Source organism: Folsomia candida, unplaced genomic scaffold (genome assembly GCF_002217175.1).
Source record: "Folsomia candida strain VU population unplaced genomic scaffold, ASM221717v1 Fcan01_Sc002, whole genome shotgun sequence".
NCBI classification, from domain to species: Eukaryota; Metazoa; Arthropoda; class Collembola; order Entomobryomorpha; family Isotomidae; genus Folsomia; species Folsomia candida.
Window position 1 is genome coordinate 11,110,884 of NW_019091194.1, and position 24,716 is coordinate 11,135,599.

General features: G+C 37.2%; 6 protein-coding genes across 7 annotated transcripts in view; 2 read left to right on the forward strand and 4 right to left on the reverse strand.

Moving 5' to 3' along the window:
- Positions 1–187: 187 nt before the first annotated feature.
- LOC110845123 (xanthine dehydrogenase/oxidase) lies at positions 188–10,332 on the reverse strand. Its single transcript, XM_022091485.2, has 36 exons — positions 10,032–10,332; positions 9,507–9,564; positions 9,400–9,438; positions 9,250–9,307; positions 9,074–9,182; positions 8,965–9,004; positions 8,788–8,887; positions 8,488–8,722; positions 8,324–8,413; positions 8,197–8,248; positions 7,905–8,126; positions 7,716–7,832; positions 7,532–7,641; positions 7,324–7,459; positions 7,195–7,241; positions 4,400–4,472; positions 4,312–4,328; positions 4,204–4,241; positions 3,912–4,117; positions 3,691–3,842; positions 3,547–3,594; positions 3,216–3,475; positions 3,070–3,143; positions 2,798–2,966; positions 2,532–2,729; positions 2,281–2,449; positions 1,989–2,203; positions 1,772–1,836; positions 1,504–1,676; positions 1,307–1,434; positions 1,122–1,236; positions 896–1,052; positions 806–832; positions 659–729; positions 424–591; positions 188–345 (listed from the first exon to the last, which is right to left on the reverse strand). The coding sequence occupies exons 1-36, from the start codon at positions 10,080–10,082 to the stop codon at positions 295–297; spliced, it is 4,038 nt and encodes a 1,345-aa protein (XP_021947177.1). The 5' UTR covers positions 10,083–10,332; the 3' UTR covers positions 188–294.
- LOC110845125 lies at positions 5,388–7,038 on the forward strand. Its single transcript, XM_022091487.2, has 6 exons — positions 5,388–5,555; positions 5,617–5,806; positions 5,895–6,098; positions 6,172–6,354; positions 6,434–6,592; positions 6,655–7,038. Exons 1-6 carry the CDS (start codon positions 5,450–5,452, stop codon positions 6,854–6,856), a joined length of 1,044 nt encoding a protein of 347 aa, XP_021947179.1. The 5' UTR covers positions 5,388–5,449; the 3' UTR covers positions 6,857–7,038.
- Positions 10,333–11,126: 794 nt separating the features above from the next.
- On the reverse strand, positions 11,127–12,447 carry LOC110844406. Its single transcript, XM_022090597.2, has 5 exons — positions 12,036–12,447; positions 11,862–11,968; positions 11,734–11,792; positions 11,625–11,664; positions 11,127–11,536 (listed from the first exon to the last, which is right to left on the reverse strand). The coding sequence occupies exons 1-5, from the start codon at positions 12,093–12,095 to the stop codon at positions 11,428–11,430; spliced, it is 375 nt and encodes a 124-aa protein (XP_021946289.1). The 5' UTR covers positions 12,096–12,447; the 3' UTR covers positions 11,127–11,427.
- Positions 12,448–12,795: 348 nt separating this feature from the next.
- Positions 12,796–18,235, reverse strand: LOC110845035. Of its 2 annotated transcripts, XM_035848132.1 has the most exons (11): positions 17,289–18,235; positions 16,967–17,217; positions 15,804–15,925; positions 15,598–15,735; positions 15,441–15,527; positions 15,296–15,382; positions 13,969–15,208; positions 13,760–13,877; positions 13,571–13,677; positions 13,422–13,505; positions 12,796–13,328 (listed from the first exon to the last, which is right to left on the reverse strand). In XM_035848132.1, exons 1-7 carry the CDS (start codon positions 18,083–18,085, stop codon positions 15,128–15,130), a joined length of 1,563 nt encoding a protein of 520 aa, XP_035704025.1. In that variant the 5' UTR covers positions 18,086–18,235; the 3' UTR covers positions 12,796–13,328; positions 13,422–13,505; positions 13,571–13,677; positions 13,760–13,877; positions 13,969–15,127. The 2 variants fall into 2 exon arrangements, with proteins under 2 accessions (XP_035704025.1, XP_021947086.2); XM_022091394.2 differs by having other exon boundaries at positions 12,798–13,328; positions 13,760–15,208.
- A 641-nt stretch (positions 18,236–18,876) lies between these two features.
- LOC110843430 overlaps positions 18,877–24,716 on the reverse strand; it is a 29,623-nt gene continuing 23,783 nt past the window's right edge. The window contains exons 12-17 of the mRNA XM_035848567.1: positions 22,570–22,675; positions 22,005–22,381; positions 20,067–20,214; positions 19,677–19,832; positions 19,351–19,501; positions 18,877–19,255 (exon numbers count right to left, since the gene is read on the reverse strand). Of these exons, the coding sequence (XP_035704460.1) occupies positions 19,057–19,255; positions 19,351–19,501; positions 19,677–19,832; positions 20,067–20,214; positions 22,005–22,381; positions 22,570–22,675 (1,137 nt within the window). The 3' untranslated portion in view covers positions 18,877–19,056. The remainder of the gene's footprint in view (positions 19,256–19,350; positions 19,502–19,676; positions 19,833–20,066; positions 20,215–22,004; positions 22,382–22,569; positions 22,676–24,716) is intronic.
- LOC110844339 lies at positions 22,710–24,710 on the forward strand. Its single transcript, XM_022090516.2, has 5 exons — positions 22,710–22,857; positions 22,915–23,023; positions 23,082–23,461; positions 23,536–23,865; positions 23,932–24,710. Exons 3-5 carry the CDS (start codon positions 23,174–23,176, stop codon positions 24,631–24,633), a joined length of 1,320 nt encoding a protein of 439 aa, XP_021946208.1. The 5' UTR covers positions 22,710–22,857; positions 22,915–23,023; positions 23,082–23,173; the 3' UTR covers positions 24,634–24,710.

Genomic DNA, 24,716 nt, shown 5'->3' on the forward strand with positions numbered 1-24,716 from the left:
TGTGCACAATATAATCAATCAAATGCAGCAAACTTGTTTTTTATCAAATCAGAAAACACAAATAATTTTATCCAAATGCTGGATTATGAGCTTATCACTTGTCAGCCGTTCATATCTGTGACCTGCAAAATCTACTGTCAAATCTAGTACATGCATTGTTTGCTACTGAGTAAAACTGAGAAGAATATAATGGTAAACAACAAGTTTTTTATTTTTTCTTCATACATCATCTGTCATGTATCGCTACTGTGAAAATCTACTAATGAAACTGTGTATATGTACATTAACCGCATATTACACAGTTACAGACCATGGTTTAAATGTGTTTGAAGCTGGAGTTGGGAACTGAAATCATGATCAATCAAGATTAGATTCTGTATTTAGACTGATCTATCGAGCCATAATTGTTAGTGCAAGATTTACCTTCTCTGTAAACTGGTCAATACAGGCCATTCGAATTCTTTCTGCAGTTGCTGGCGAATCTAAACGGAAAGGTCCCGTGATACTTTGCTCTTTGCGAGCTGACTTTATGGCGTCTTTAATTCCATAGAATGCCGCAGCAGCGAGAAAGAGAGGGGGTTCCCCTACCGCCTGCAAAATGAAATGAGTACAAGTGATGACATTTTAATTGCCATTACAAAAAAGGTTTACAACTTACCTTTGATGAGAACACTGCTTTCGCGTTCGGTGCTCCTCTAAGCAGAGAAACGTTAAATTCTTCAGGAATGTCTGGAATATGAAATCAATAAGCATTATAATTCATTTCATCTTATATAACTTATAAAATGCGAACTATTTATGTTACCTCCAAAGCCTGGAAGTTTGTACATCCCTGGAAAATACATTCTTATTTAACAAACACATAAGTACACGCGCATTGTTGATTCGTACTAACCTGGCCCTTTTGTCAGCAAATGACCTTGTGGAGAATAGCGCAGTTCTTCGAGGGTGTACAGTCCATAACCTTGCATATAACCACCCTCAATCTGACCAATGTCGATAGCTGGGTTTATGCTTTCTCCGACATCCATGACTATGTCGCAACGACGGACCTACAAATTATTGAATGGACTAAAACTACTATTATTAATACGTATTTAACGATAAATAAACATATGTACTTCATGATCCCCTGTTAGACAATCAATTTCAACTTCTGCACAAGCAGCTCCGAAGCAAAAGTAGTTGAATGGTTTTCCAAGTTTCGCTTTAAAATCGAAACCAATCCCAGGCGTCCTACATGAATAATTTGATACATTAATGATAAGGTAGTTGGAAATCTTTGTTAAATCAGATAAAGTTGTACTTGTAAAATCCAGCAACAGAGAGTCCAACTCTGTCGAAATATGCCGCCGTGACCCAGTCCTCCCATCGTCCTTTGGGTTTAGCTGTTATGTATGGTTCGAGTCGTTCCATTATTTGATTGCAGGCATTCTACACGGGTTATCATGCATAATGCAAGTGGACTAAAATTAATATACAACATGTGCTAAAATTTTATACCAAAACTGCCATTCCATTCAAATCTGACCCCGCACTTGCAGCGGTGGGTGAAGTATTTGGTACTTTATCAGTAGAAGTTTCCATAATGTGTATTTTGTCGCTGGAGATTCGCATCGCTCTGCTCGCCACTTGGATCATTTTTGTATGAAGTCCTTGTCCCATTTCGGTCCCACCTACGAAATATCAGTAATTATCGATTTCACTAAATAGTTTAGAATTAACTGTTCGTAAACTATAATGCTTTTTATATGTATATCATTGGCCTTACCGTGGCTAATAAGTACCGAACCATCTCTGTATACCATTACCAGTGCCCCAGCTTGATTCAAAAAGCTGTCAATTTATTAAAAAAAACTTAAGGACTATTTTGATTAGGCGAATTACACAAGTTTGGCCCATATTCAGTCCATTTGTGTCAATAATATTTATGTGTTCGTCTTAAATCATAGTTTATCTAGTTATTCAATAAAGTTACTTAAACTCACAGTGCGGTGAAAGCAATTCCAAATTTTGTAGGAATTAAGGAGATTCCTCGCTTTTTCCAACGATTTTCTGCATTGAATGCATCGACCTCTTGTCGCCTTTTGGCAAACTCTGAGTTGGCTTTGCATTCTGACCAGCATCTTGGAATGGTGCAATATTCTAAGGGTTGGTTGTAATGCGTTTCGTCCCCTTCTTTATACATGTTGATTTCTCGAAGCTAAGAACAGATTATTTTTTAGACAGATTTGTACGGAAAGTAATGACCAATTAGGTCAGTCAGTTAGATATATTAACCTGGATGGGATCAATATTTAACTTGTCCGCAATTTGATCAAATACATTTTCCGTGAACATCATTCCTTGTGGACCACCAAATCCACGAAATGCGGTATTTGATGGTAAATTGGTTTTGCAGACGTATCCAGTAAAGTCAACGTTTGGAATATTGTAAGCATTGTCAGCACTTCAAGGATAAGCGAATGAAAAGTGTACATTTGTGAGATATCAAGTACAACAATGTATGCAATCAGCAACTGTATGGGTACCTGAATAATGCCCTTTCCATTACCGAACAGGACAAGTCCAAAGAGTTGCCTCCGTTGTTGTACAAAGTCATTTTCAACGCCATGACACGTCCATCATTCTTTACCCCGACTTTAAACCTGCAAAAAAATGGGTGCCTTGTACCGCTGCAACCCATGTCCTCATCCCGATCAAACATGCAGCGGACTGGACGTTTTAGTCTGAAATTAATTCATCATTCAGGCATTTTTCTTGGATTGTAGAAATAATAACTTAATCATGACATTACTTATTTGCTGCGAGAGCGACAGGAATTGCGAGCATCATTGACCTCGTCTCTTTCCCTCCAAATCCACCCCCCATTCGCTTTGTCCGAACGACTATTCTGTTAGCTGGGACTCCCAGCGCTTCAGCCGTCAAGAGCTGAATCTCGGTGGGGTTCTGAGTAGAGCAAAATACTGCCCAAAGTGGGTCAAATTTATAGTTATCATGAGTGAATTTCCAGTTTCATCATAGAGTAATTTAGAATCTAAATTTTGGATAACAAGCCTAATAACGTACTTTCTGTCTCTCCGTCCTCCAGTTTTGGGAGAGCAATTGTCGCTTGAGTTTCCAAATAAAAGTGCTCTTGACCTCTACACAAAACGTAAAATGTCAGTATTTTACTTTGTCCCAGAGAACTCGGTTGTTATCATTAATGTTATTACCCGAGATGCATGTCGCCTTCCAGAATGTGGTCAGATTCCGAAAATCCTTTTTCAATATTTCCATTCTTTATATTTCGAATCCAATCCTGATAAAATGAGTTGTGCTTGATGGCATCTTGAATGGTGATGATGAGTGGTTTGATATCTTGGTACTCCGCTTTCACCATTTTTGATGCCCTCTGTGCAGTGGCTTGGTCATGCGCCAGAATTGCGCCTATTGGCTGCCCAATGCAAGTTACAGTTTTACTGGCAAATATTTCCTGGAAATAATTACGGGAAACTTGATCAAGATATCCTACTAAAAGCGAAATTAATGTACAACACTGTATACCTCATCGTGAATTATTGCACCCATTTTGTTTCGTTCTTTTGGAATGTCCTGGAATTTTAAGAGTTGTGTTATTTACCTGGCAAAGTTTAACTGGACGATATTCATGTACATTTGTGTCAATTGACTACAACTCATCATACGCACCTTTGCTGAAATAAAGTCCACTACGCCTTCTTGCTGCAATGCTTCGGTTGCATCAACAGATATTAATTTTGCATGAGCTCTGCTACTAAAAACCAATGCGAGATACAGCTCATTTTCAAATTTTGGCATGTCGTCCACATAAATAGCTTCACCTATAAACAACGAGCGTAAATAATTTCCCAATGGCAATTTTGTAGGACTGCTTTTAAAGAATTATTTACCAGTTGCCTGCTTCATCCCGGACATGTGAGGTATGGGTTTACCAACGAGATCATGGTCCGGCTGGCCTGATGGAACAATCTGCGAGATTTGCGAGCTTTTTGGAACTCCTCTGTGATAAACTTGTATAGCGCTCTTGAAATTTGATGGCAAAGGTTTTACATAGGACAACCTTTGATTCAGCTTCTCTTGAACAATCATGTAAAACCTGTGTATCAAATTGCGCACTTCAGTATTATGCTTTTGGTCGTGGCTGAAACATTGGTAAATGAAAAACGTATTGTTTATACATACTTGAAAAAGAAACTGAGCGTTAGAGACCGTCGGAATTCCTGTATATTAAAACAAAAGATTTAGATTACTTTCATTTCATATTATTTTTCATATTTAGATTTAGATTACGATCATTCCTCCTGGTGCTAAAAGTAACAAGAATAAATCAATATGAGAAATACGTTATGATAACACAAATTTCGCAATAAAAATCTACCGCTGGGATCCAGAGGAAGATCTTCGATCAAAGTCTTAGCTGCTTCTTGTACTATGTGTTGATTCCACTGACGCTTGACCAGCAAAAGACAACATTTAAAAAAATCGCACGGAACACGGGCACACATCTACTCTAATAAAGTGTTAGTATGATCCCTGGGTCCCTGGGTCCGTCTTCGCAATGCAAATTGCCCCATACAGTAGACAAAGAAGGAAGCGGAGCAACCACTGCATGCATGCACTGCACTGCATGAATAAATGAATACATGAACATGTACACCCCACATACATACATCACTCATCAATAGTGGTTATCATGATAAGTGATCGTGATAAACACTATTAATTAATTATTTTAGTTTGAGAAACTCTACCCACAGCGAGTGGCATGTCAATTCGAATGTATTTTTGACGCTGAATCCAACGCCGTCAATGGTTTTGACCTGCGAGGCCCCCGTGACCTCGCCGTGACCGTGGTGTCCAAATCTGGCTTATTCGTGATGTCGCATATCAATTCGAATGTATTTTTGACGCTGAATCCGAATCCGTCAATAGCTTGGCGTTAATTGTAGAAGTTAACGGGGTTTATGGAACTTAACGGGAGCGTGAAGCGTGGGAATTTAAATAGTTAGCTATGCAGTTACTCCCACGCGACGGGAATTTAAGTAATTAGCTATTCAACTACTCCCACAGGGGGGAATCAAATTTTACTGTGACCAGGTTAATTAAAATGCAGTATGACTTGGGCAAACCCTCAGTCTGATGTATGTATGTAGTATGACAAAGTCTCCACTGGGAATTATTTAAAATATAGTATGACGGATTTTTCGCTTTGGGCACACCCCCCACTGGAACTCTAGAACCCGGCCTTGGCCGGGCTATACGCTAGTAAAATAAATAAAATGTTTCCGGCTCAGGAAGGCAAGGGGCAAGGGGAAGAGCTCGCATGGGCAAGAAAAGAATAGTGGGAAAGTTGAAACTAATGTTTGTGTTCCACAACGATTTTGTGGATTAGTAGGATAAACTTTGTCCTATTAAATTTAAATTCAAAATGGTTAGTGAGAGGTTAAATTTAGATAGTGTTGGACACAATGAAGTGTTCTACCTCGACCCACAAAGTAACCTCATTACAACTCGGACAGCTGAGGCCCTCAAGAGTAATTTTATTTCACATCTTAATTTGTTTCCCCAACATAATAATAAACATTTTATTTTCAGGTGATGTGTATGAAATTCACAGACTGTTTTTACAGTATTGGTCAGACAGTACGAAAGTGATTAGAGATTTTACTCTGGGCTATTCCTCCCTAACTAGTGCGAAGGAAATTAATAAGTCTGTAAGGAATAATCAGAACAGAAGGAAATCTTTGCATACGCCGGGTTCGAAAGACACTGGGTGTTCTTACGAGTAAGTATAGTGTAAACATTCATATATTTGTATTTACTACCTTACAATTTGAATAAAAAATCTGAAACAACATTGGTGACACAAATAGGGATGACATGACGCCGGGATGCACAGCGCTGAAGGAAAATCTCGTTTGTCTTGTAATTTTTGCGTCTGACGCATATACTGGATTACAATTGAGGCACCGAGCACGTCGACTTAAAAAGGATGACAAAGGGTCTATTCGTCCTGAAAATGGGGAAAGGTTCCTAGCTGAAAACGGAACACGCAATAAGCTAGATGAGATGTTAATGTAATACTTGTTTAATTCATTATAATCTTTGCACTTGATATTCGATTTAACAAAATTAAATTTGTTAACACAGGTCGGTAATCAATCAGGCCAGGAAAAGAGTCGTTAGTGTTGATACCGTGGCATTGCCATTGCCAACGATTAAGACTAAGGCGAAGGGTATGGCACCATATGTTGCGAAATCGACACGACCAAAACTTTTCTGTGATTTCGAAGGGTGTGAATACGTGACGATTGACAGATCAAAACTGGACAGGCAATATTTTTTCTAAGTAATAACAAAGTTTAAAACTTAAAAGTTTGTAAAGCTTAAAATTTCGGTACTTGTTTTGCAGCCACAAAAATGTGCATACAGGTTTGAAACCTTTTACATGTTGCTGGTGCGGACACAAGTTTTTAACAAGTTCTAATCTCAAGACACATGTTAACAAAGGATGTGCTGATAGGAGAACAACTATGAAGAGAACCCCAATCAAAATAGTAAATGCTATGAGGTTGTTATAAATAAAATCAAAATAGACATTGGCAGTCTTACATAATATGAACAATTTTGTAGATTGGCAGTTGGACAGCTCAAAAGTGGAAAGGAGGAATCAAAACATGACAACGTCTCAGAAAATGAGACCGTAACTACCAGTCCTCGAGATGAAACTATAACTGCACCTCAAGTGATGACAAAGCGTCGAGCACTACTCCCAATACAAGCAAAACCATTAAAACAGTCTAAACTGGATTTTACCGTCGTTAAGAAAACTTAGGCTAAGTAAATCGCTGACAACTCGGATATCTAACTGACCAACTAACAATACTGGACTAGACTACTATTTAAAATGTTTAAATAGTATCAAATAATTAGCCGGTACTTTGTTTACCGATGCGTATTAGCTATTATATACTATTTCTAGTTTAATCAAAACAAAGTAAATCTGATGACTACATATTTGTCTTTATTGTTTTTTTATTTCTATATATCTAGCTATTGTCTTATATTTAGGCTTTTTGTGCGTATGTTCGTGCAGAGAAGAGGAGCGCATGAACTAGCCGAGTAAACCTATTTATTTCTAGAAATGTAGGACAAGGGTCAAAAAGGGAATACCTTAACCAGAGATGATTGCGTCGTTCTCGCCATCACAGTCGTCGGAGCTAGAAGTAGAAAGGCGATAACAATGTTGAACAATTCAAAACGTCGTTAAGGAAAAAAATACATTGCAAATTGTACACGTACCCATCCCACCGAACGCTAACGAAATCTTTTGAATCGTATTAGTCTCCACTTCAAATCGGACAAACATGCCGGCATTGACGATGGCAATATCGTCATCCCTGCGCTTTGCTTGTTTGAAACCCCAAAAGTATTCGTCCTGCCATTGCATATATTATTTTATACACAAAAATGAAGCGAAATTATGTTTAATATAAATATGTATACGTACTTCTTTTAGGTATGGTATTAAAATGCTCTGTAAAATTTCCTCCGACTTGCAAATGTTTTTCCGATATCCAGTAAAGAATGTGTCATCCATCGTAACAACTCTGTGATCATCTAAATTTCAAAGTTTTAATAGAGTAATTAACTAATGCGCAGCTGCTATGTACATTTAGCATAGCCGAGACTACCTTTGCTTTTAAGCTCTAGCTCACAACCAGCAGCCATGAATAAGGGGTTGAGGTCAGATATAGGGCTCCCTGTCATAATATTCCCTCCAATAGCAGCAACGTTTCGAATTTGCTTCCCTGTAAAAAAGTTTGCTTTTATATTATGGGGATAAGAAATATTTAGACAAGTGCATTGATTGACATTTTCACCTGCAAACCATCGAAGCATTTCCACAATGGCTGAAAACACCCGAGTTTTGTATTCCGGCTGTGTAGCAATCTGTTCTCGAAGGACAGTCTCCATGTCTGAAAGTGTTACTGCACTCCCGAACCGAACCCCTTTGCTCTCGAGTTTGACATCAACTAACTCTGGGACTCGTGTGGGTTGAATGATGACGGGGTACAAACAATTCTTGAATTTCACCTCCACACCTGTATACATCGGTAAAAAGGTCATGAAAAGAAATGCCTTTTTAAGACTAGTCGTCTAGTCAAAAATTACCGATTTCTGTATTCCCCACAACAATTTTTGCATACGGATATTTTGCCTTTAGCTGTAAATTATGTTAAATCAAGGTATGTTTATCATGTACAAAAATCGGAATATTGTTATCTTGAGATGGCGTTACCTCAAGCAGTTGTCCCAAACTGGTTGGCCTGTACCATGTAACTCGCTCCCCATTGAATACGAGGTATTGATCATCGTAGTCAGATGTTAGCTGCGCCATGTGGAAATTAGAGTTATAATTCAATTTGCTGTATCAGGTACTTGTTGAATTAGGACAAAATGTACCTGCAACTCTGGCGGAAAGATGAATTCCGTCGAGGGATCGTACTTTTTGAAAGTATTTGGATTGAAAAGTCCATACTCTTCTTCTGCATCTCCTCCATTGGTGCAAGTCCCATTTTCTTTAGTGCCGTTTTGCATGCAACAACCACCGTTTTGCAATTTTCCGCAACACCCACCTGCAGCACCTTCTTTGGTCAAGGTTTTGTATCCCTCCAGAATTGGTCGATACCCGGTACAACTATAAATATTGGAGGCTCATAAAATCAAGGAAAAAATATAACTGGCTGGTCGTAAACATCTCACCGGCATAAATTCCCCTGAAAAGCGACTTCCACTTCATGCATGGATGGCAAAGAATTGTTCCGCATCAGAGTGTACATGGACATTACGATTCCGGGGGTGCCTTCATTTTCAATACTTTTATTAATATCCATTGTTTGGTCATTTTGACTCGATAAACGAATAAATTAGTTTCATTACAAAATCCGCATTGACTGCCGTGGCTCTTTGCAATTCTTTCCTAGATTCATTTGGTAATCTATGGTTAGTTAATTGAGACAACTTCAGGGGTTAAACAAGGTCAACACACCTGAACAGGATGAAGTCCATTCGCCACATTTCCAATGCCTTCGACAGTGATTACTGCTGATCCATGCACCGAACATATCGGAGTTAGGCACGCATTCACGGCAAAGTTGCTATAAATTATTATTTTACTTAGGTAATAATTCACGCTTAAATGTAAAATATACTTCACAAGCATACACAATTTTCTTTGTATCTCTGTCAAACCGAGACAGCATGACGGTACAGGCCCCACAGCCTGTTAAGGGAAACGAATTATTATAACACTGTTGTTATTAATGTTATTACATAATTGTATCATTTTAAATCATAATTTAATTGAACGCAAACCTCCTTCGCCGCATCCCAACTTCGATCCCGTCAACCGTACTAAAATTGAAGTCACAATATTTCGATTACTATGAGATGAAAAACTCGATTAGTAAAAATAAACTCACGTTTATTCCTCAAATATGTCAACAGCGTCCATTCAGGATTGACATTTTCATCCACAATCTAAAATTCCATGTATCCATTACAAGCATTAACATTTAAATTATGTGATTACTCATTTAAATTCTTGATCTGCATATGTAGTCTGCATTGCATGATGGTGTCAAATATTCGTAATAATTCGTACAAATTCGACATTTGCTATTTGTTAACCATGTATAATTTTGTGAATATTTTGCTACCTCATGAAAAGTACTAAGCTGAACTGCATAAATTCATAATATGTTGCAATAGTTAAATTATTATTGCAAGTACAAATGTGGAGTTTAACTTTGCCAACTCACAGTAAATTAAAAAACATCACTACTCAATTATTATTGCACAGTTTGTGGCAATGATAGAGTTGGGTTTAACCTTGACTTGTTTACGAAGGATGTCATGCATTGCATTTAGCATTTGAGATATTGAAAATTGAAATGTTAAATGAATCCAAGATTTTTTTAATTGAGCAAAACCAAGTGAATCCGTACCTTTTGTCCATTTACGTAGAAGATGAGGGACGATGTCTTCTTGGGAATCATTGTCTACAAAGTATTTGTATGCAGGATGAAATCCAAACCAAGATGTTGAACACCGGAGAATATTGTAGAGCGGTGTATGTATCTGCGTATTACAGTGTTTTTCGTGTATGCACCGACCCACTGACACACTGATGGATTATCTAATTGTGTGCATGTATTTATCTATTAGTATGTCTAATCACTGAAAATTTCAGTATTTCTTCAAGTCGTTGTGTGCTAATTAAACGCTGACTGCATACTGAAAGGTTCATGGAGAACCGAAATGTATTAACCAGGTTGATCAGTTATACAAATGTGACACGCAGTGGAATATTATTATTACGTACATGCTCCACTCCACAGACTTAATTTAACATCTTTCAGCAGTACATAATAATCGTCATCATATCACTGCAGACAATCCTTCTTTTCTGGATAATCTCCTCAATTGCCTCCATCAGTGTCATCCACAAATCGTGCATGCATGGAGATCGTCTGGGTTTGAGTGCTCTGTATCACACTATGCACATATTCGAAGCCGTTATTTGCTGGTTTACTATACATCCCAGTGACAACATATTATTCACCAACCCATGTTAACCAATCCGATTTTATGCAAATTAATTAAAATCAACTGATGCTGCCAGATGTCGAATAATGAGGTGTTTTACGCAATAATGCTTATCCCATGAGGAGCTGCATGCGAAACAGTGAGACTTTGATAACTCACTTAAACGTGGTTGTAACATAAATTTAATAAGTATGCATGTATAAACCATAGACGTGTACATATATAATGTAAACTGTGGTATAAGTATGCAAATGTACATAATGTCACATGATTCGACACAATCACTTTCTCAATATTGCACTCTGGCCTTACGATTAGTCATATTTATCAAAGTAAAATATTAAGTAAAATATTAAAATATGAAATTTTTTATATTTAAAACTACGATGCATTTTACAAATAGTGAATTGCCAACAAATTATTTAGTAACTTTGTTACAAGTATATGTATAAGTTCGTGTAAGCAATTGTTATGTAATCAACATTAAAGTCCAGTAACTTTAAATATTAAGACGATTTTTATTTCACGATAAGAGAAGGGAAGTGGTCTGTCTGCAGACCAATCACACAAACCATAACGGAGGGCGTGTATGTACATATAACGTATATGGAGAATTCTACAGTACAATATTAGTATTACACACTAAATGTATGTGTGCTACTCTCACTTTTAAGTACGATGCTGGTCAAGTTATTGATATACTTTAGTAAATTATTACAGTGTGGACATGTATAAAAAAGTAAATTGAATAGTACGAAATAAATTGTGAAAACATTATGAACGTTTTCTACTCAATTAAAATTTTTTAGGCACGGCACCGAGCTGATACTCTGAGGTCACTGGGTTGTTAAATGCATACTCGGAATCCTTGTTGTTGTTGATGGGGGCAGCAGATTGTAATCGCCTAGACAAATTTGCATACAAAATCTCAACACTCGCTCTTAATTGACTAATTTACATGTGAAAGTATTAATGCTCTGTTTGTTTAATACCTGTGGACTTCCTCTCCTGTGTATGCGGAGAATTTACGAGCTGAAATTACAAAAAAAAATTTAGTCTTGTTTGCTATTAAAAATTCGTACTTAAATTAAAAATGCACACCTTTTAATTCATCAGCAATTCGCCTATTTTCTTCCACTTCCACAATTTTTTTGCTGAGCCTATGCACATACAAACCCAATTTTAAATTAAACTGAAAATTGTCACCGTCTAAAAATAAGTTTGGTTACCTGAAAGCAACCACAGTCATTATCACGATGGAAAGCAATAAAATCAAACAAACTCCGCCAAGTACGCCAGCGACTATGTAAATATGGTCTTGGAATTTGTCGTTGTCCTGAAATTGCGCAAATTAAATGTCACCTCAAGTTAGTTTTAAGATTATGTGTGTACGATTTGATTACCTCTCTTAGGGCAAAAATTTCTCTAGCAAGTATTTCTACTGCAGTGGAATTTGTGGTCATTTTGGTATTTTTTAAGTAACGGGTTCACCGATTTATTGTGCTATTATATTTTTTAAAGGTATATTAAACAACTCTTTAAATACCCTTTGATACAATGTAAGGAACGGTAGGAGTCTGTGACCACCTGATTGAATCTGTATTTTATTCTACGCTTTTTACTAACAATGACTCAAACTTTGTAAAATCAAATGAGTACAAGCCTATTATTGACGTTCCACATTCCAAGTGTATCTCATACTAAATACTTAATCATCCACCTAAACTTTATTGAACAGAGATATCGAGTAGTACAATGGTGGCCAAAATTACCTCATGGAAGTGAATAATGGCGTTAAATGTTTTGCACATGTCATTGGAATCTGGGTATGCCGACAGCATTTGTGAGTCCTTCTCTCCGTGCGTGATAACACCCCGAGATTTTATCTTATCAGTCATGTTATAATTGTGAAACCCGTCCTCACTGGCTTATGCCTAATTGGATGAGGCATGAAAATCTATAACGAGCGATGAGGCATGTATCTATATTTCTCTGCTTTCGGTTTAATCCGTATTGCGTAAAATTGTCCATTATTATTACTGTAATATATGTTTGCATTGTACTTAGCTAAATATATTTATAAAGATAAAGGAATTGCCAAAGTCGAAAGAATGTGCGTGGGTGATAATTATGACTCAATCAGTAATACTCAAAGATAATGAATCAACTTAGGACAAATTTAGGAATACCATTTATTACGTGGCTATAAGTATGCATACCTGTATTTTTCAATCTGTACACTCGGACAACTTACATATTTATATGAATAACTTACAGCTTTTATGTGTAGAAAAAAGGCACTTTACACTTGTCAGTATATGAAAATTCAAGGGAAATATATGTAGTTTTCAATATATAAGTAAAATTGAAAGTTATAGCTTCATGTACTTGTCGTTCAAATTGTAAAATTTGAAAAGTGTGAGGTTAGGTAAAGAACATTTTAAAAAGGTTCTATTATTACAGGTTCATTTAATAATAATAATTTGTTCGATTTGTTCCCATTCATCAAAAGATTGAAAGTTTTATAAACAAAAATCCACTTGTTTGCATTTAACTAATAATATTTTTCATTGGGCGAGTTGTTTCGAAATGTGGGTGGATTTCGTGGCAGGACACGAACCCCTCCTGCCGTAGCGTTGTCAAATGTTGCTCCACCTCCAGCAGAATAGGGTTGCGGTGATGGTGCAAAAGCAGGACTGAATTGTTTGAATTTTAAAAAATTAATAAATTTTAGAGGAACAAACTATATTATTCAGTTTAACTTAATAAATGTTGCACATCAGACATACTTCATCGATTCTGTTGGGCGACCAGTGTACGTGCTAAATCCTCGTTTTTGTAACACGTCTCCATCGTACAATTGGTTAAACCCACTATATTAATAAAAATTGGATAAGCTTTTAAATGGCCGGGAAATTAAATTATTTTTCAAACTTACTTGTTGAGTTTAACGAAAAGCATTGTGATAAATATGAGTAAAACCAAACAGACGCCGCCCAGGACTCCTGCCGTGATGTATAAATTGGTTGCGAGATCGTTTTGTTTCTAAACGAGATTCAAACACCAAATTAATTTACAGAAACCTTTTTTGCTTCTCATATGTGATTCATAGTGTTTTAATTCTTACTTCTTCCAACTTGACGAATTCTTCACAGAAAGTTCTGAAAATGTCAGTCTCGTGAAATGCAGCACATTCTCCCAGGGAAATTTTCGCGATTATACTTTCTGCTTCCATTGTTATTATTCTTAAGTTTCAACAAACAAATCAACTATTGTTACGAAAAAAAGTCCGGTATGAATAGCATACGATGCTCGATTATATTTATGTAGTCTCACTTGTTGGTAGATGACTAAAGCCTAAAATTAATCATGTATCTATTGGTTGTTGATTTCAGGTCTGAAATATCAGCAATATCGAATATTTTAAGATAAAATAATTAATATTGTCACCATTCTGTCTGCAATTGACTAACACTACACACGGTGGCACTAAAGAGAATATTTTCATTGAGCTTGAGTCATACAAAGAACAGCGATTCTCAGATATTGTCCATCCGAATGATGGATGGACAATATATGTATGCATGCAGAATGTAAATATGCATGTAGGTTATGTTATATGCACATACGTAGATATGTCCAAAGAATTCAGTCATAGGCTATGCATACGTACTTATCAACTTGTAGCCGTGACGGGATAACCTAGTCATCCTACAAACTCTACAAATATTCAATTATGTTCATTGTTATCTTTGCCTTATCAGGATTTACGTATAAATGGTATGTACATAAATGATATGTGCATATCTGGCTTGGTTGGTAAGCTACAACTCCAGTCATTTGATTTCTATTGCCACATCTTAGGATTAGCTCACCACTTTTGAGTGATAGCCATCAATAGAGTAATATTTTTCTTCCTACTACACAGAATACATAATTCATTGATACAGAATTTATTTGCAGCCTGATTTGCATATGTCAATACGTTTTGAATTTTGCATTTCTATAATCATCATTTTGTGAATAATATATGTATGTATTTCACATTCAGGAGGGACAGATACAGGACATCAAACTAAATCTCCATAAATTGATTTTTGTATGATGCATATGGTCGAAGCTTATACCGTGAGAATTTCAGACATTACAGGTTTCGTGATCTTTAACGTTGCTTTTTCAATTTAACTGTTGAACACCATAGATGTTCATACAAAGTTATGAATCCATATATTTGAATCAATACGTATATGGCGAATTTTGGGAGTGAGGGTATATTTATATAATAAAGTATGGGAAGGAGACTCACTAATTTGTAGTATGTAATAAAAATTAAGGGTCAAATCAAAATTAATTAATTAGTTAAGTAATTTGGGTTACATACTACAAAATAGCGAGTCTCCTTCCCAGCATTATTTTTTCTTGCCACTATCTACATATGTACATATATCTAATAATAAAATGCATTCACATATGTAGAAATCGTGTTAATCTTAGGCTACGATTCTTCAATCTTCTTGTGCAAAGAGGGTCCAACTTGTAGAACAATGATAAAATAGGTAAAAACAGCACCAAGTACCTATCAAATGGAAAATCATATACTTGTGGAATGTCTGTATGCTTGCGCATAATGAGAGTGAGAGATTATAAAAGATTTGTCGAATACCGTAACAATGAATGGTCTGTCAACAGAAAAGTACTTGCCACCGGAAAGGACTATTTTTTGAGTAAATATTATCTGCATATTTGCCATCTATAGACAAACATACATTGTGTTACCAATTAAAATTGTAACTTTGTCAGGGTTATACCAAATATTTTCTGTGAATGCTTTGATTTTGAGAAATTCCGGTACGACGCAGTATCTCAAGTCCCCTCATTGCCTCTTCATTCACGTTCTACATAAATATGTTTATCACTTATTTCCTACTTATAGATGTTAATTAGATACATATTAATTGCTATTACCGCAGCATCCAGTGAAACAGTGAAAAAAATGTAAATATTTTGAACCAAGACAATCAGAGCTGCTAAGATTTCCAGAGGAGTTTTGTTATATGTTCCTGATCTTGCAAGATAATACAACTCAAAGCACATGTTGAGGAGCTGCAAGTTTTGTATGAAATTTATGTAGGACAAATTTTGACTTTATGTTGTTCAGAATATGCTAATACCTGACTTCCGTAGTAGGATTGCAAAACCATTCCAAATACCTGGTCAGTCAATCGAACAAGTTTCAGTAGGACTCTGTAGTCTTCGAAAGCCTTCTCGCATCTCAACTTTTCATCTGTGTAGGCTGCATTGATTACAAAATTATATAGCCGAAAACATTCAAATTATTGCATTATTAATTAAAAATATATTCTGGGTCTACATTATTTTTCCTTTCACACAGATATTGTTATACATAGTCGGACCAGGTATTCCCGTACAAGCATTTCTGGATGATAAATCCCAAAGTATTAGTGCTATCTATTCGAAATTTTTACGGATGAACAAGGTATTAATATTGGTTAGAAATCATATCTTCTTTTTCAAAATTTCCTCCACGGGCTTATACAGCAGACATAAGTCGTGACGAAAACTACTCGATCGTGGTACGCGCCATTTTTTTGGGAAAAGTATTTCAGACTTTCCACCGTCAGAGAAAAATTTAATAGAAAAAATGGCCAGATATTTACCATACGGAAGTCTGACATCCCATTAAGTATGCGGAAGTCAATATGAAGTCGCCACCATGGTGTGAATGCGAACAAGTTGGCTGGAAAAAGCAAATCTCTGGTTTTTACCGCAAAGAGTAGCAGTTGAAGCCAAGAAATATTTTTGGAGTGTCCTGGAGCCAATTGCTAAACCCCTGAACACTGACCCCTCGGGAAATCAACATTGGACCTTTCAGCAAGACTCTGTTCCTGCTCACGGTGCAAAATTGTCCAAAAAACCGCCTTGGACGAATTTTCATGACTTTATTTCATCACAAGAACGGTCCTCAGCACCTGCAGACCTTTATCCCCTAAATTATGACTGGTGGTCAAAATTATAGATGCAAGTATGTTCTAAATCTCACACAAGTGTGGAAGTCCACAGGTCACACCAACAGAAGATCTGGTCGCTTTTCCCATGAAAATCGTGCGTGCCGCGAACGTGCAGTTTTCGTCACGACTTATGCCTTCTGTACACGCCCGTGGAGGAAATCTTGAAAAAGAAGTTATGATTTCTAAACAATATTAGTGCCTTGTTAATCCGTAAAAATTTCGAACAGATAGCACTAATACTTTGAGATTTATCACTAGAAATGCTTGTACGGGAATACCTGGTCCGACTATGTATATGTACATACTTGCTGTGGGCGAGGATCTGATAAGCATTTTCAGTCTCTTATTCCAAATCTTGAAAGCATGCCTTAACAATTTGCTTTTGAAGGAGAAGAGGAGAAGGAATGCTCTTGATGCATACACGGAATAAAGTATGACCACCATTCCGAAAATACGAATCTTAAACAAGCCTTGTGTGCTGTCAAACAAGAAAATGACAGGACGGACGGTCAAAATTCCAACGAGGACGGAACCTCCTCTAATCAAGTTGAGACATCTGCATTGAATTTTGCAATTTTTTAAATACACTTGATACTCCAAAAAGTTTATAAAGTTTTAAAAACTCACAAGATTCTATATGCTATGAAAATAATGATGAGGAATGATAAGAAAAATGCATGGTTCATCAAAACATATCGTTTGATCCCTTTTGGAACATCAATGTCCATCGAGTCAATAGCAAAATTCCAGTAGTTTAAGAACTTGGCCACCGTTTTTCTTTTAATGATAAAGGAAATGCTGGAAATTGAGGAATGCAAGAGGCAACTCCAGACCAAAACGAATGGAACTAAATTTGATTCAAAATTTCTCTTTTCTTCCTCATCCCACGAGCTCACGGCGAATAGACGCCAGTCGAGAAAAAAGTCGCAAAACCCAAGGACGGAAAAGAGGAGAACGGTCGAAAGAAAAAGTGTTGTCAGGATGAAATACATCCAAAAGACCACACCAGATTTGAGAGAACCCGTGTAGAGATCGTACACGGGAATTGTTGGGCTAATAGTTGGATCTGACGGAAGTGGTTGCCCAAATCTAGAACCAGCAGCGGCTCTTTGTTCGATCCAAGCCAAGTCAGGTTCAATTATTTGGGAAAGTGGACTTGTTCTACTACTACTACTAATACTACTGATCGTCGTCACATCCTGAGGTTGAGGTTGGAATGGCCAACGACCCAAAAGTGTTAAAATTATCCGTAGAGGCCGAAATAACCTGGTGATTCGACCAGAGTTGGGAACATTTTCCTTTGCGGATGGTTTGATCAAATTAAAATTAAGTGCAGAAAAAAACGATTTGTTTCTAGCCTGGTTAAAACTATTCTGCTGGTGAATGATGTCCAGCTCCTCGGGGTAGAACGTGTAGCCTGCCATTTGTGGTGTGGTTGAAATTCTTCATAGGCTTGTTCTTTTATGACTCCTTGTTATCACACGCGCTGCTAAATCCATCATTCCAGCCTTAATTGCACAGTGTGAATACACAGTTTTTAGACCGAGTAAGGGCTTATGTACCCGCCTTGTCTTTTCTGCTAGCGAACGAACGACAGAACCAAGTTTGACCAACCTGTTCTTAAAATGCATATCTTGACAAGGCCTTGGACGAGTTCAAGGATAAGAATAGTTGAGATATTATTTACCGGTAAATACCAAAAAATTCGATATATTATCGTACGAGAAACCTGAAATTTTTCATGAGGGTTCAGGTGCATATCAGACTACTTCAAGAAAGTTTGCATGCAGGACATTTAGAAAAATTGATCCACAATAACCATGCCACTTCTCTAAAATATTTATTGGTGGGGTGCTCGAAAGTGACCCTCACTGGGTTTCAAAAGAAAACAGGAAAAAGGGAAACGACGGGCTCGGGCTGCATGCAGTCTTATTTGTCAGACTGATGATTTTGATTGACGAGCTCAAAGGAGGTCCGGCCCACACATCGGAACTTTAATGAGGTGAAAGTTCAATTAATATTCTCTGGAACATAGAATACAGAATATTCGTTTAGTGATGAATAGCACTAAGGAAGTCGAGGTTATATGCATGCATGCATTTTATGATTTTATCCTGTCGTCGTGTCAACAATGCTAATTAACTTTCTTTGACAGCTAGTTTGACGTCGCAAATATAGAACAAAGAAGAAGACAATAAATAGTTAAGAAACAAAATTATCGGTTATATGTACTTTGGATTCTTTATTATTTTCAGCATTGTAGTCAGATATTACCATCAATATTGATTTGGGTCTTAATTAGCCATCTAATTTATGTACTCATCCGACACTTGCAGATAAGCTCTAACTTTACAGTTCAAAGTGTGTGTACTATGTTATCCCTTTATTGAAATGATCAAGAAACTATACAAAATGAAACTATGCTTGAACATATTATGAGAACCACATTTAAAAGTACAAGAATATCACTTGGCTTAAAGTTTTGTATATGATTTCCTTTGGAACTTGTGTTTTCGTTTAAATCAGGCAATAAAATATCTGTATATTTCCACCTAATTTCGAACTGTGGAGGCCTTAAGCTGACTCCAACTAATCTGAGGGGCCAAACGGAAAATATTAAAAAATCACTAGTTGAAAATCCAACAACTTAATAAAAGTTAGTACAAATTAAATGATTCTGTGGATTTACCTAATATGAGCCTCCATCATGTCTTCAGGAACTTTAACTTCCTGTCTTCCGGACCGTGGACAAAACATCCCGATTACATTTCTATAGTCTTCCTTGGCAGATTCCTCGTTTCCGGCCCAGAGAGTCAGATTCCATACATTGCAGTCTTTTTCTGTAAACGCGAGATTAAATTGTTGAATTAAATTATTTCTGAAGAAGCGTGAAATCAATATCATTGGGAAGCCAACTATACTTAATTTTACATTTGTAATAATCATAATTGATTTCACTGGAATTGCAGAGCGTTTAAAGATAGAGCATGATTAAGGAACTACGTGTATACATACCGTTTTCTTCAGAGACAAAGTCAATAGTGAGATTATATCGTTGAGGAATTGTGACGACCCAGGTGCAGTGAAAGTACGTGTATTGCTGAAATTCCCTAGAAGGCTGGAAGAATGATGTGACACCCGGGCCCAAGGCTTCCCTCCAGCGTTTCGAACCTATTATAATGCAATAGAACACTCATTTAAATATCGTATATATTTATAATCAGTCGCGACTGATAAAACTAATTCGGTTGATAAACTGCTCAAAGCCAAATTTATCAACGAATCGTCTCATTGAATTCCAGAGTTTGGGATTAGAAAGCTTAAGAATTTCAACCCAGACACTCTGGATATATTTATACTTTAAAGATGTGGTTGTGAGTAAATCGTGCCTTTTGGCTATCTTACCGGATGGAGGTGAGATGGAAAAATTGGCGCAAAGGATTTTCCTTCTAAATGTGAAAGAGGCCGCATAGCTGAAATCGGTCCCTACTTGCGTCGCATGATAGACAAGGGTGATGGCACTCTGAGATTCAAACGTCATTGGCAGGGCGTCCTAAATACACCCACATGAAGAGAACATTTGTCAACACCACGTGCAAGTCGGACACATACACATTTATGTATATACACAAGAAACTCGTTCCTATGCATATTTATCATATAATTCTGTGCAACTTGATGTCATGCATATCTAGAAGCACTTTGAAGTAAAAATTCAAGTCAAGCCAGTCAATTACACGCTATTAAGCCTGACAAACCCATGAGGTTAGTTGTGACATTAATTTTGATGAAGTTCGTTTTGAGAGCTGGATATACAGCCAAAGGGATGTACATACATATCAAATCTACTCCACGATATGATGCAATTTGGTTTCAAGCTAATAGTCAGTCAGATGTGCAAATTTCACCCAGAAGTCAAAGTACAAAGGCGAAAATTAGTCACGGATGGCGTTTTGTCTACCCGACTGTGAGGAAATTGTAATCCGCTGGGATTAAGCTTACAGAGATGGATGGATATGTATGGGTGGCATTCTGAATGTTCATATCACTACCACTACATTATTCAAGCTGTGCCGTGGGACAAATGGGAATAAATTCATGCAGTGAAAGTCAAGCAAGTTCGCCCTCAGCATTATCAAGTCTATCTCCACATGCACACACACTACTTTCACCTTTGCAAAGAGACAGAGAAAGTCAGTCATATAAATGAACGTAGACTCAACACCTAGAGCAAATCCTGGCTAATGAATGAATTATAAAAGTTGACAAAGTTTGCAGAAGGCGGAGTGGTAGTTATAAAATGTATGCTCGTTCGTCAAGTATCTGCACCAAGAGAAATGTCTGTGGTTTCTACAAAGAATTTCGACAGAGAGCTTTTAAGGATACAAAGTATGTCCAAAGTTTGGCAGAAGCCCGCAAATATTTTGAATCATAACGAATTTTCCGAACCGCAACAATATGGTCGTGTCGTGTGGTCGAATTTACAGAATATTTAAATTTATTTATCTATGAGCAGCATAACATTTTGTACCAATTGAATATACATATATGTATTCTGGATACTTGAATTCATGCCAATTTACATGAAAAACTAAAGAAAGCAGAAGCCCAATCATAAAAATAGCTCATATAATTTTCAGCCTGAATTGAAGCATCATGTGAGTAATTGGATTGCAAATATGACTTTCAGGGGATCATTTTTCGAACAGTTGGAAGTACGTAATCTTGCAAAAATAAAGGACTGAAGTTGAGACTTTTAGAAAAATTCTGTATAAAAGATAAAAAAAAATGTCATCGAATTTAGAACCTTGTGTAACGAGGGCAGGTAGACTTTAAGCAGTCATTAAGATGCTAAGAGTGTGGCCCATTTATCAAAACAGGCACAAATCGGCCACTCTTTCTCTATTTCAACAAATGGGATGAATAGCATGTAATTACGCCAAAGTCTGAATTCACTGGAGTCTTATTGGCTTCTCGGCGATGAAAGGAGAGCCTTTTGTGGGCGTCATTGTGAAAGACACTTTTCCTCCAAGCATGATGCAATCCTGCATGACATAATGTATAGAATGGCTTGCAGGGAAATTATAACGGTCTACGTGCTGCATATACACATAAATTTACATACGTGTCACATATGAACCGTTACTCTCTCGGGTTAAATTATATGTTGGAAATAGGCAGGAGGAGGAAGGAGGAAGTCATAAAACCCAGAGAATGGGACATAAATGAATGGACTAGGGGCGAAATTACATACTCACTAGAAAATACTTACCCAGGCAATCATAATATAATTCTAATAAGAATGCAAGAGTTGAAATTGAAAATATGTAAAAGATAACTCACTTCGCTAATATAGCCACAAAGACAGCTTATGGGTGTAGATCCTGCCAAAATTAAAAGATGGTCGATTTTCGTCAAAGCTGCATATTTAGAGTCACAAAGACATCCAGACGTTCCACAGAAGCTGCGACAATACACTTTGGACCCAGGAATGGCAGCCGACGATGTTTCCTGTCCGGCCCTCGTGAGAGTGAGCGACACAGTCTGGTTTCCTCCAGGAAGGAATGAATAGGTACAAACCAAGGGAAATGTGGATAAGCGAAAAAGTGGGGAATGAGGGGGGCCTAAAATTGAACCGGTGGGCGGACTTGTGGTGACGCCGTAATAAACCACCTCACAGCTAGACTTTGTCATTGGCTTCACAGTCCCTTCGATGGATTCTATGAAAACACACAAATGTCACTCACATGTAGAGATGCATATGTAGAACTTTGTGCAGTAATTATATTTATGTACAATGCGACAAATAAATATCTAGCGTGTCGTGGTATAGGTACAAATTTTCATACTCTACATCATAAATAAGAGGAATATCATGATACAAACTGAATTTTGTGGACTTGTATACCGTCATGAAACCGGAAAGCACCATCAATATATTCTGCTGCAACTGTGTCCTCAAAAGGAAGAACTAAGGTGACTAGAGCCATTCGACTGTGTGACGATGTAAATCGCTAGAAAGATAAACAAAAAATTAGTATCATCCTGCCCCAAGCCATTTGGGAAGAGAAAGTCAAGTCCAGTTCGTTTAAAGTTTGTCAGTCATCCAGCCGGTTTCTCTCACCCCCGTGCATAAAAATAATACTTTTGTAATAAAAAAGAAAGAGCGATGGATAACCCCGTAGATAATGATCAGGTAAGACTCAATCTATTTAAATGTTGTTGATGAGTAATAAAATGTTGGTTTTCATAGGAAAATTCAATTCCAATGAAACGTGTCAAGATTATTGTTGATGTGCCTGCAAATGGTCCCTTTAAAGTCGTCGCGCACAATGCGGAAGGGCAGTAAGTTGAACTGAATGGTGAGTTTTAAACTTATTGTGATTTACACCATGATGATAATAATGTGGTATTTTTTAGTTTTAGCAATTGAAGATGAGCCGACACCGTCACCATCATCAGAATCGAAAGGAGCTAAACCGGACTCTATCATCAAAGCCGTACTACAAGGGATGATGGAGAATAGTGGATACCAGGGCGAGATTACAACTTTTTGGGGATCGGACGAACAAAAACAATTAGTTAATGGTTGGACTAATCATGTCAAGAAATCAAAAACGGACATGGACAAATATACCCCCCTCCACGTATTTTACAACAAGAACAAGGTGGCGATGCAAACGGTTGGTGGTCTGTTGCAAGTGGTCAAGATGGAGAAAGTTGGAAACGATTGGAAGTTCAAGGGGTGGGCCGGACGAACACAAAAATGTAGCATCACTACTTGCATTACTGTTTGTCGGGTACTTATACATTGATAAATAAATATAATCAATCTTAGTTATGAAGAAGTAATACATGTTTGATTAATGTGTAGGTTGGAAAGTTTTGCGAGACTCATGCTCCGAGAGAAGTCCTGTTACTTCAGGACATGAGAACTACTCCCCCTATCCTGGCATTACTAGCTCCTTACGCCACAGCCACCCCTTACACTAATAGTGAGATAAGGCAGAAGTTGGATGAATGCGGAATTATGAAAAAATGGGGAGGAAAAGAAACTATTGGGGGGTCAGGAATACAAAATCAGAGCATCCAGCTCTATGACTATGTTGTAAAGAAGAGGAAGGATAAGGAGGAGACTTTTTTCCGTATAATTGGGCGCTGGCCGTATCAAAACGACAATAACAAAGTCCACGATTCTGCATTTGTGAGCATTTTACAAATAATTAATACAGTCGGTCAGTATTTAGAACTTATATCTGTGTAATTACAGTTGGCAGTCTCATTGTTGGTGATGATAAAGGGAGGTGCTTCTCTGCTCAACTCACGAATACTATTTCGTGCTGCTGACCTGCCCTGGGTGAGATCATTTTTAAACGAAAACTGGGTGACATTTAACAAAGGAGAAGAACTTGCCCACGTGTCGACCAATCCCCCAGGCGTGTCAGGAGAAATCAATCGTTCTCTCCCTTACGTCTATCTTGGACGTAATGATGAAGCAGAATTTTACACGGGTGTGCAAAACCAAATCAGTCTACTTGTGTCTGGGGCTAAATCCCCATACCATGATAAAATGAAGGCAGAAACTGGGATGAACCACTTTGAAGAGGATGAAGACATGCCTATTTTCCAAAGTCCTATCCCAACGTTGCTGGAAAATATCAAGAGTGTCACAAAACGGAGTAAATTCAGCCCAAAAGAAGAAGAAGAATTTCTCAAAATGGAAAAAGCTGCCAATAACTATGAAACACTTGCTCACTCTGCTATAAAGATTGGAGAAATGGTTGGACAGACCTACAAGGGTGCTCTAGTGAAGGGAGTTCATAAACAAATGAATCATTTTGATTGTGCTATTAATGTCGTTGATCTCAAATGTATTTATGCTTTTTTGTTTGAAACTAATCTGGTCATTAGTGAGGGTAGTCAGTTGGAGAAAGGTCAGGATCAGAAGGTTGTTATCAACTTTGTTGTTTAAATGTTTTGATCTATGTCATGTACTCGTATTTTTTTAGATGAATTTAACAAATAAATGTTCGCCTTCATTAATCAAATTTCACT

Bases quoted from the DNA above. Each gene is read 5' to 3' on its own strand.
- LOC110845125 (XM_022091487.2), top strand. From the start codon at position 5,450: ATGGTTAGTGAGAGGTTAAATTTAGATAGTGTTGGACACAATGAAGTG. The intron at 6,099-6,171 runs GTAATACTTGTT...TTGTTAACACAG, and splicing joins AAGCTAGATGAGATGTTAAT to GTCGGTAATCAATCAGGCCA. The intron at 6,355-6,433 runs GCAATATTTTTT...CTTGTTTTGCAG, and splicing joins GACAGATCAAAACTGGACAG to CCACAAAAATGTGCATACAG.
- LOC110844339 (XM_022090516.2), top strand. From the start codon at position 23,174: ATGATGGAGAATAGTGGATACCAGGGCGAGATTACAACTTTTTGGGGA. The intron at 23,462-23,535 runs GTACTTATACAT...ATTAATGTGTAG, and splicing joins CTTGCATTACTGTTTGTCGG to GTTGGAAAGTTTTGCGAGAC. The intron at 23,866-23,931 runs GTGAGCATTTTA...GTGTAATTACAG, and splicing joins AAGTCCACGATTCTGCATTT to TTGGCAGTCTCATTGTTGGT.
- LOC110845035 (XM_035848132.1), bottom strand. From the start codon at position 18,085: ATGGCAGGCTACACGTTCTACCCCGAGGAGCTGGACATCATTCACCAG. The intron at 17,218-17,288 runs GTGAGTTTTTAA...AATTCAATGCAG, and splicing joins TTCATAGCATATAGAATCTT to ATGTCTCAACTTGATTAGAG. The intron at 15,209-15,295 runs GTATTCGACAAA...TCCATTTGATAG, and splicing joins ACAGACCATTCATTGTTACG to GTACTTGGTGCTGTTTTTAC.
- LOC110844406 (XM_022090597.2), bottom strand. From the start codon at position 12,095: ATGACCACAAATTCCACTGCAGTAGAAATACTTGCTAGAGAAATTTTT. The intron at 11,969-12,035 runs GTAATCAAATCG...GCGCAATTTCAG, and splicing joins AAATTTTTGCCCTAAGAGAG to GACAACGACAAATTCCAAGA. The intron at 11,537-11,624 runs GTATTAAACAAA...AAATTTGTCTAG, and splicing joins ACAGGAGAGGAAGTCCACAG to GCGATTACAATCTGCTGCCC.
- LOC110845123 (XM_022091485.2), bottom strand. From the start codon at position 10,082: ATGATTCCCAAGAAGACATCGTCCCTCATCTTCTACGTAAATGGACAA. The intron at 3,476-3,546 runs GTATACAGTGTT...AATTATTTCCAG, and splicing joins GTGCAATAATTCACGATGAG to GAAATATTTGCCAGTAAAAC. The intron at 2,730-2,797 runs GTAATGTCATGA...AATTAATTTCAG, and splicing joins GTCGCTCTCGCAGCAAATAA to ACTAAAACGTCCAGTCCGCT.